This window comes from Montipora foliosa, chromosome 9, assembly GCF_036669935.1.
Source record: "Montipora foliosa isolate CH-2021 chromosome 9, ASM3666993v2, whole genome shotgun sequence".
In the NCBI taxonomy this organism is placed as follows: Eukaryota; Metazoa; Cnidaria; class Anthozoa; order Scleractinia; family Acroporidae; genus Montipora; species Montipora foliosa.
Window position 1 is genome coordinate 4,509,626 of NC_090877.1, and position 10,000 is coordinate 4,519,625.

Below are 10,000 nucleotides of genomic sequence, written 5' to 3' on the forward strand. Positions count from 1 at the left end.
TTTTAATTTCATAGAGGTGGTAGCGACATAGACTTGGAGTGAACTTGAGGTTAATAGCTTCCCAATTTAGCTGGAGGCATCGATCTTCAAAATACAAAAATGTCGCGCGCGGGGTCGCGCGCTCTTACCGTTATTTTTTACTTCAAATTGACTACGATAAGGTTCTCCTTATCAATCCCACAAGCGATTACTCACTGAAAAAGCTGCTGATTTCTTTAAGAAATCTCATTTTATTTCCTACTGATTGTCTGGGCATCGCTGCGTGCCACCGGTTGTCTTAGACGAGCTTGCAATATGTCGCTGAAAAGAACAATTTAGAAAATTGAGTCAGCTGGGGGTTCTCTGTTTGATAGCTTTTCTTCATTTAAATTAAAACATGTTGGTTTTGATTTCAAAGTATACTGAATTATATGCCTATATATTAGTTTCTCTCTCTTAGAGGTAGTCGGAGTTTTTCTGAAAATTTCCCTGCGTTTTCCATTCACAAACGCGAAGTGGTCAAATTAGCAGAAACATCGCCTCAAAATGAGGTGGGGAATTGCAAAAAAAAAAAAAACCTAATTTTAAAGAATTTTTTTTTTTTCATTGCCTTCCATAACAAGAACTTTGAATCCTTTTTCCTTTGAATAATTACACTAAAATTTGAAGATATTTATTGTCGTGTAGGTGCAAAATGTAGCCTACAGGACAATTAAGAGATCCGCCGAAATCAGAACTGATTTCGATACGCACTTTGACTATGCTTAGTTTTTTTCTTTCAAGTGTTACAAAGTTCGGCAAGAAATGCGCGAATTTAACACAGGTTCACCATTGTTCCTACAAAGCCAAAAATTCATCTCCTAAACGAGGTTATTTATCACCAGGCAATTCCATCGTTTTGGAAATAGAAGCTGCTTTGTTATTCATCAGCGTCACAAATTCTTGCCGATTTTTGAGCACATTTGTGGAAATTCAAACACGCTTCCAACAGACCTGTTTATTTTTGTGATTTATGCACGCGCTGCGGGTCTATTTGCCACCACGGACTTACACTCGATCACTCACTCACTCACTCACTCACTCTAACAACCCGATGACATAGTGTGTAGTGCATATATAATCTCTATACAGTTATACATCTCTATGCAGTTATATATGCAGTTATATATATAGTCAAAACAACAGACAAGTTGTGAAAGACTGCTTTAATTTTACGAAATCAAGGATAACTGAGGTAATTATTTCAAATTACACAGATTTGAGCTCGCAAAGATTTGTTCCTGGTTTTTTGCAAATGGTAGCACTCTTGAATTAGCCACATTACACAGTATATCATTATGCCATTTCTCCCCGATTAGGACTTGTTTACACTGTCAAATCCAACTGTTTCACATTACCAAATCACTTAGCAACAAATCGTGAATCGAACATTTTATAGGGATGACCAAATTAATTAGCAAGGTCTCTGACGAGAGACCCGAGGAATTAAGATTAACGCATACAGCGCTTTCTCCTGGTGCGCTCTGGAGTGGGCTATGAAACATCGAGGCCATGCAAATCGCCATCATTGTAGTGACAAATCTAGTTGTCGGTAAATTCTGCTTTTCGTTTTTCCACAAACGCAGTCATTCCCTCTTTGCGGTCGTCCTTGCAAAAAAATAAATTGAAAACGATTACGAGGAAAGAAAGCCATTATTTTGTTTTTTCTCGTCAAGGTGGCCCTGAACAAAGAATCGATCGCCATGTTTGATGATCCTCAGACGAATTCTTATACATTAACAAGCATTTTCTTTTGTTTGGGGAAAAAAACAAGGCCGACGATCACATGGGTGAATGCCAGAAATAAATATGCATATGAAATTTTCATATGTTCTATATCATTCACATAAAACATTTTAATGGAAGACATTGAAGTCTTCAAATGGTCCACATTCAAGTCAAGTCAAGGTGGGGTGATGATATACGCTGGGAACAAGCGTGGATATTACAGTGGTTACCATTGGTCCAAAATGGAAGCAAGCCAATTACAACAAACGTTTCATTTGAGACTACGCAAGCATCAAAGCAAATGGAAGCCTCTACATTGGACGATTATGGATTGAAACATTGATTTTAGTGATACATTACAGAACTCACTGTTGAGAACGTTGAGTGAAATATTCGTTTCTCAAAGTGCAGGCCTTCTGACAAAGAGCTCTCATAACCTGGCACAAAACAAGCAATCAAATCAAAAACATTCATCGAACTTGGTGCTTTACACTTATTATGTCAATCACTATTATCTAAATTACCGGTATAGTAACGGTATGTCAAATCATAGACAGTTGTTAAATATAAAGGTTTGTAAAAGAAACCTTAAATTTGCTTTAAAAAATGGAAATAAAGAATACCTTCTTGCAATAAACTTATACCATGCAAAAGTATTGTCTTCTTTCTTCTCTACCACATTCTTGAGCAGTTAGAGAGGAAAGAACATTTGAACGGATTCGATGTGATTTCACCAAATTATCATTTTTCAAGTTTTCATTATTAAGAAAAATGACATGGATACACTCACTTTCGCTGTACCTGCCACTGGAGCAACTTTTAAAATTAACAGCTTTAACACCACAGTTTATTCAGAAAATCAGCCCACAGATTAACATTACCTGTATTGACTGCTTCTTTGGCAAGCTGTACAGCAATTTTTGACAAGCCAGCTATCTTTTCTGCAGTCTTAACTGCTTCATTTACTAATTCTTCTGCAGGAAAAACTTTGCTGACCAACCCTGCAAAGAAGAACACTTCAGTTCTCAGGTAGACTGGCTTGACTTTTGCGAGGAGCATTCCTGGAGCAACTCTTATGAGATAAAGATTTCTAATTCTAGTTACTTTATGTAAACACAGATTAGCCAAGCCTAAAAATGTGTCTCCCATCAATTTTGGCCTTTAAGTAACTTAACAATCAAAATTTTAAAAAAGTAACATACTGGGTAATTCTTTTAAAAATTTTTGCTTTCAGAAATGAGTGCATATGTACCAGATTCTTGTGCTTCTTCTGCTGATATAGGATCTCCAGTTAAAATCATCTCCATGGCAAGAGATTTTCCTACAGCTCGAGGAAGGCGCTGTGTTCCACCAGCCCCTACGGAAAAAAAAGAAAAACGTTTACAACCTCAGGATCTGTATGACAGTCAGTACTCTCCAAGGGACTGGGGAAAGGAGAATACAAAAAATCAAGCACAAAAAAGAAAACAGTATCAAACCAGGAATTGTGCCAAGGAGAATCTCTGGTTGGCCAAACCTGGCCTTGTTGCCTGCATAAATGATATCACACATCATAGCCAGCTCGCAACCACCCCCAAGCTGTTGAACAAAAATATCAAATAGCTATTAAACAAGTCAATACATAGTTCCAAGACAGAGAAGAGAGACTCTTATTAAGCTGAGCCTTTTTATTGTTCACAAGCACTAAGAATAATATTACAATAAAATTATTATTCAGGTTGGGTGGATGGGTGGGGTCAGGAAGGATCAAAACTAAATCACTAACAAAGTTCTCAGACTCACAGCAAATCCATTGACTGCAGCAATGACGGGCTTCCTACAGCGAGCCACTCGAGTCCAGTGGGCCAGAAAATCACCAAGTAAGCATTTCTGGTAAGTTAAATTCTGCATTTCTTTTATGTCAGCTCCAGCTGGGTTTAAACAGGAACATCATCATCATCATCATCATCATCATAATAATAACAATAATAATAATAATAATAATAAATAATAAATAATAGGTATTATTGTTATTAACAATTAATTCTTTAATTTCCTCCTACCTAGGCAATCGTACACAAAAATACGCCGTTTAATGTTTTTTCCCCTTAAAGTTGCACTCTGACTTGTGCAATCCCCCTGGGGACAATACTAGGGCCTTTGTTGTTCCTTTTACATGTTAACGACTTACCCAACTGTTTGTCACTTTCCCAACCAAGAATGTATGCAGGTGATACTCATCTAAAGTATTCTGATAAAGACGTCTGCTCCATTCAGGAGCACCATTCACCCCTGAACCGGCCTAAACCGGCCACACTTAGTATTTTACTCTGTCTAATGCCAGAGGATTTTACTCGTCAATGAGGAACCCCCAGCAGTCAATGGGTTAAATCAAGATTTATGAAACAGAAATCGTTGGCTCTGCACAATAAATTGACTCTCAACATGACAAAAACTGAATTTATACTGATTGGATCAAAACAAAAATTTAACCCCAAGTTCCCACCCCAAGTTCAGAAATTAATGTTCCACAACTAAACAGAGTCAATTTTACCAAGTCTCTTCATGTATTAATTGATGACAATTTAACATGGAGTTATCATACTACTGCAATATCGAAAAGAAAATCTTCTGGTATTGGATCTATTAAATGAATTGGTCATTGTGTTCCAACTGCATTCCTGCATAATATCTATCACAGGTTAGTTCAATCCCACTTCAACTACTGTAGTCTTGTATAGGGTAGCTGTGGCAAAACATTATCTGATAAATTACAGAAAATCCAAAATCACAGGGCTCGGGTCTTTAATTTCTAATTATGATGCTGTCACCCCAACCAACTACTTAAAAAGTTGACCTGGGACAACTTAGAAACTCGATGTCAAAAACTAAAAGCAGAGATCATCCATAAGTGGCCTTGTACCAGATTATTTGTCTTCAAAATTCATACTGTGAAGTGGTATGGTTAATCCTTACAATTTGCGTGATTCTGAGAATAAGCTTCCTGTTCCCTTGCCATGTACTAACTATTATAAAAACAGCTTTGGGTTACAGTGGTGCAGTCCTTTGGAACAGTCTGCCCTCAGTTGTTAGACAAGCAACATCTTTTACTAGCTTTCGATGGTTGTTAATTAATTCTGAGACAGTATTCACGAAAAACAGGTTTTAATATTATTCTCTAAGTTAGTAATATTCTGAAGTCAGAAACAATTGAACCCACAAAAGACCAACGCCCAACATCAGTGGCTTCATAGCTCAGATGGTTGGAGCGTTGCACCAGCATCATGAGGTCACGGATTCAAACCCTGTTTAAGTCCTGAATTTTTCAGGCTTCTCTGTGCAATTGCTAAAATTAGAGGATCATAGCCTCACTTGATTTCAAATTCGTAGTTCAATAATATATGATTCATTTCATATATCATTTCATCGTTGATTCTGAACTATAGAAGTTGTATTTGTAATTGTATATAGTCTTAAGGTGATGCACAGAATGTTTTCTTTTCTTTTATTACATAGATAGTAATATGTATATCTATAGATACATGATGTTTGTTCCGTGTATAAATAAAGATGATGATGATGATGATGATGATGAATAACAGTTTAGCAATGAATCTAAAAACACACCCAAAAATGATGCATGGTTTGAGTGAATGAAAGTACAAAAGAAATACCAAATGGCAGAAGAAGCTTGAAATGATAGTCCATAAACCAGACTAGTGTTTGTTAAGCAATGAATGGAATGTTGTTTGCTGATGTACATGTAACTGTTGTACAAAAAAAGTGAAGTCAACAGTGATCTTGGTGATAGGAACATCTTTTCTTTTTCCAAATTCATTCATTTAGAGAAACAACAGTCTCAAATCTAAAACAAAAAACTAGATCACCTTGAGTTCCTTTCATTTAGGTCCAGTGACTGAGAAGATATAAAATTGTTTAATGCTTGCTCCACAGCCAAATGGTAAAGGTAACAACAAGGATAATAATAATAATAATAATAATAATAATAATAATAATAATAATAATAATAATAATAATAATAATAAGAAGAAGAAGAAGAAGAAGAAGAAGAAGAAGAAGAAGAATAGAACATTTATAATGCGCAAATTCCATAAATGTTCAAATGCGCATGACAAGATTAAAAAACGAAATAAAAAGGCTAAAAGCTAAAGTTACAATTAAAAGTAAACTTACAATAATTTAAAAAGCTAAAATTACAATTAAAAGTAAACTCACAATAATAAAAACAACTATGATAACAATGCATGATGGAAAAGGTGAGTTTTTAGCTTGGCTTTAAGAATACTAACTGTGCTGGCGCTTCTTATGTCAAATGGTAACGCATTCCACAGTTTCGGTGCAGCACAGGTAAAAGAACGATCACCTAGTGTAGCTTTAGATTTAAAATGCGGATAACTAAGTAAAAGGTTATCACTAGAATTCCTTAGATTGTATTTAGATGGGAGCCTAAGACAAATGAGAGACGATAAATAAGTAGGCGCTAACTGATTAAGAATCTTAAAAGTAATTAAAAGTATTTTAAAATCAATTCTATATTTAATCGGCAACCAGTGTAATTCATAAATAAGAGGCGTTACAAAATTTCTGTTCTCTAAAAATCAGTCTGGCGCAAGCGTTCTGTACTCGTTGCAGTTTATTCAACACTCATATTATCATTTCATATATCATTTCATAATGACAATGAAATAACAGCAATGTGGATGATGACGATGAAGATGAAAATGAAGATTGGCAAAGACAACAATGGTGGTAACAAAGATGATGATGACGACAATGAATTGTGGGTGCAAGAGATCTTGAAAGATTAAGTCAACAGTATTGTACATGTATTTACCCGCAAAAGCTTTCTCACTCCCTGTGATGACAATGGCACCAACATTTTTATCAGTTTCAAAGTCATCTAGAGCATCTTGCAGCTCAGCCATCAGTTGATCACAAAGAGCATTCAGTGCCTTGGGTCTGTTAAGCTGAATGAAGCCTACATTTTGTCTTTCTCCCTTCTTTTCAGTCTTGATCATCTCAAAACTTCTAGCAGCTGAAAACAACCAAAGTGTTTTCATAGGCATAAAGCTTGCAGAGTAACTGGGTGAAATCCACCCTGAAAGGGAGGGGCTTATGGGAGAGGGGAGGAGGGGGGGGGGGGGGGGTTGGGGGTTACAGCCCCACCCTGACACACTTGTTTCCTACGGTGTTGTTTTCTCCTGAATCTCTTCCCCCTTCCCTCCCACTTTCGTGATCCATACCAAATCTTAGCGCCTCATTTTCAAACAGGAATCGAATTCGGGTTCAAAAGAACCACAGATTGCGCGTACCTACTGTAGCCAATTTACAATTAGTTACGACTATTAAATGGTTGGGTATTCATTAGTGACCTGTTTTGGATTTCTTATTTATCCCAAGAGTTTGAAGATTTTTTGCATTGTTCCCGAAAGTAAGCTTATAGTAACAACGTAAGCTTATGATAATCAAGCTGAATTATTCAATGTTATTGGATGACACTACTAACACTATTTGTTTCAAATGAAGTCAGAAATTGTCCAAACAAAAAATTCAAACAAACCTGAGCAATACGCTCGCGCAATGTTTAATCCCTGACAAGCTTGCACTGACCCAAGACCACTTAATCCACGTGCAATGTGAAACAACCTCTTCGACGCCATACTTGACACAGTATGTATTACAGCAAATTATGTGAACATACTGCGTGAACAACTATATGATGGGTAGACAACTATGTGATGGCTTGACATGAAGTACTTGCCTTTTGTAGGGCAAAAGTTGCGAACTCTCCTCTTTCATGGGGGAAGGCTGGTGTGAAAATGGTGTGTGCGTGAAAGCCAATTCAGCCTTTCCATTTGAAGGAAAGGTGGCAATAATGCATATAATTTCCTATTCTACATTGTTTTTACTGTGTTAAAAAAATATCAAAATAGGAATTTGAATTATTTCTAGACTGGATGGTTTTTGATCGGCCAAAAAGCTTTATTGGCGTTCATTCTCCCCTCCCTAGCTGGAGGTTCACTTTGTTAGCTTAGCAGCCAGGCCAGAATTTAACCCCCGCCATCTTTGTTTAGCGCAGAAACGTTTCATTAAAATGACAAGGCACGCAAAAAATTGTACAGCAGGGACGGTTTACACCTATCACGAGCGGAAGAAAGATACCAAGAAGTCTGGTTATGGAAGTAAGGCCGTGCGGTTTGGTAAAGATTCGGTTAAAGATTTCGACTGTTGTTCGTTAACACTCCAACCCTGTCGTGACCCTGTAATCACGCCAGACGGATATATGTACGACAGAGAGGCGATATTAGAGTGCTTACTACACCAGAAAACCGAGGCTGCGAGAAAAATGAAAGCATACGAGAAACAAAAGAAGAAACAAGAAGCTGAAGAGGCTGGAAAAATGGAGGAAAAGGAGCGATCAAAGGTGGAATCATTTGTGAGTCTGGAGAAACGAATCACTACAAAACCAAAAAGCACGTTTACTGTATCAAAGGAAAAGAGTGCTACAGGAGATTCAGTCCAAATGGTTGACGAAATGCCATCTACATCGACTGGTGAGCCAAATAGTCTATTCATGCTAGAATGAGTTATACTAGTGTACTAGTAGTAGCTGTTGCTATGTAAGTGCCAACAAGCAGAGACAGTCATTACAATGCACAGTTTGGACATCACTAAACACCGAAACAACGAAATGAAGCACCAAATCACCATGTATGATCCTACCATACGTTCAATACTTACCGACAAAGTTGCCTAATTAGGCCTATAGCGCGCAAATCCAACCTCTGTCAGTTAGTATTCAATGCATGGGGACGTGTACAAAACATGGACCCCAGGTCCATGGATCACCCCCGTGGACCTGGTCCATGGACTGCCCCTGTGGACCACCCCTCATTTTGTACAGTTTTGAGCAGAAAAATCTTTTGAACAAAAGAGAGAAGTGATTCTAGCACTGGACAATTTAAGCAATTGTCTCTTACGGACACCTGAAAAATTCAGGCGAATCCAACAGGACTTAAACCCATGACCTCTGCGATGCTGGGGCAATTGTCTACTAACTGAGCTATGAAGCCACTCAGTTGGGAGCAGGTCATGTTTTACATAGATTAAGTCCTCCTCTTGAGGCCTTATCATGCCTTTTTGGCCTGGGCCTGTCTTATGCCACACTAGTAGGACTAAGCTGACCGGTTCGCTCAGTTGGTTGAGCATTGGACTTCCGTGCAGGAGGTTGCGGGATCAAATCCCGGTCGGACTAACACTCGGGGTCTTTAAATAACTGAGGAGAAAGTGCTTCCTTTGCAATGACATTTTCAAATGGTCAGACTTTCTAGTCTTCTATGATAAGGACGATAAACCGTAGTCCCCGTCTCATATCACTTGTGTGGGCCATTGAAGAACCCACACACTGTTCAAGAAGAGGGCGCCTGCATAAAACTACTTGCTATTCAGTTTATTAAAAATGTAAACTGCACAGCTGACATTTGCGCCATAAGAAGCAGTCTGACAAAGTCCCACACAGTGTTGTTCATTGACCCTGAAAGTGATGTGGTCAACTATATATTCATTCATTCATTCATTCATTCATTCATTCATTTTGTTGAGCTCATTTGTTCTGGTGAAGGCCTCGCTCAATGTATATTTGAAGCACTGGTTAAAAATGAATTCCTTTGGAGCCACCAAATAGGTAGTATAGGTGTCTAGAAGAGACACGACAGCCATTAACATTCCTGAAAGTGATTTGTTTGTAGACTTTGTTAAGCGACTCAAAAATGCTACTTGTTTTCATGGGTAAGATTAAATAAAGAGAGAGCACGCGCCAATACAGTATAACAAAAGGATCTTGATATTAGCAGGCAAGTCAGACCTTTAAAGAAAATGACAAAACTTTTAAGTTTATAAGACATGTTTCGACAGAAACTTCTGTCATCTTCAGTTGAGTAATGTACAAAGCGTTAGAAGTTGATTCGACACGCTTTCAACAAGCTTTCAACATTTTTTACGCTTTCAACAGTGTTGGACGACCTGTTCAAACGCACCCAACATTTGGTTCAACAAAGTGTTGAATGCATGTTGAAGCAAATGTTGTAACTGTTTAAAGTGACCCTGTGATTAAAAAAAAAAACTTCCTTTTTTCTTCAGATTTTGAAAGAGTGTTTGCTTAACACATGATTGGCAAAATTTTGAGCTTTGATTTTTATCCAAATGCCGTTTACTTTGAGTGTAAGTTTTGGATTTCATGGCTTTACTCACATTG

General features: G+C 37.6%; 2 protein-coding genes across 2 annotated transcripts in view; one reads left to right on the forward strand and one right to left on the reverse strand.

Moving 5' to 3' along the window:
• Positions 1-1,167: 1,167 nt before the first annotated feature.
• LOC137969755 (enoyl-CoA hydratase, mitochondrial-like) lies at positions 1,168-7,475 on the reverse strand. The gene is made up of 8 exons (XM_068816109.1): positions 7,307-7,475; positions 6,581-6,781; positions 3,529-3,656; positions 3,225-3,324; positions 2,999-3,103; positions 2,628-2,747; positions 2,116-2,183; positions 1,168-1,626 (listed from the first exon to the last, which is right to left on the reverse strand). The coding sequence occupies exons 1-8, from the start codon at positions 7,404-7,406 to the stop codon at positions 1,561-1,563; spliced, it is 888 nt and encodes a 295-aa protein (XP_068672210.1). The 5' UTR covers positions 7,407-7,475; the 3' UTR covers positions 1,168-1,560.
• A 327-nt stretch (positions 7,476-7,802) lies between these two features.
• LOC137969651 (nitric oxide synthase-interacting protein-like) overlaps positions 7,803-10,000 on the forward strand; it is a 4,141-nt gene continuing 1,943 nt past the window's right edge. Inside the window, exon 1 of the mRNA XM_068815982.1 lies at positions 7,803-8,300. Within this exon, the coding sequence (XP_068672083.1) occupies positions 7,841-8,300 (460 nt within the window). The 5' untranslated portion in view covers positions 7,803-7,840. The remainder of the gene's footprint in view (positions 8,301-10,000) is intronic.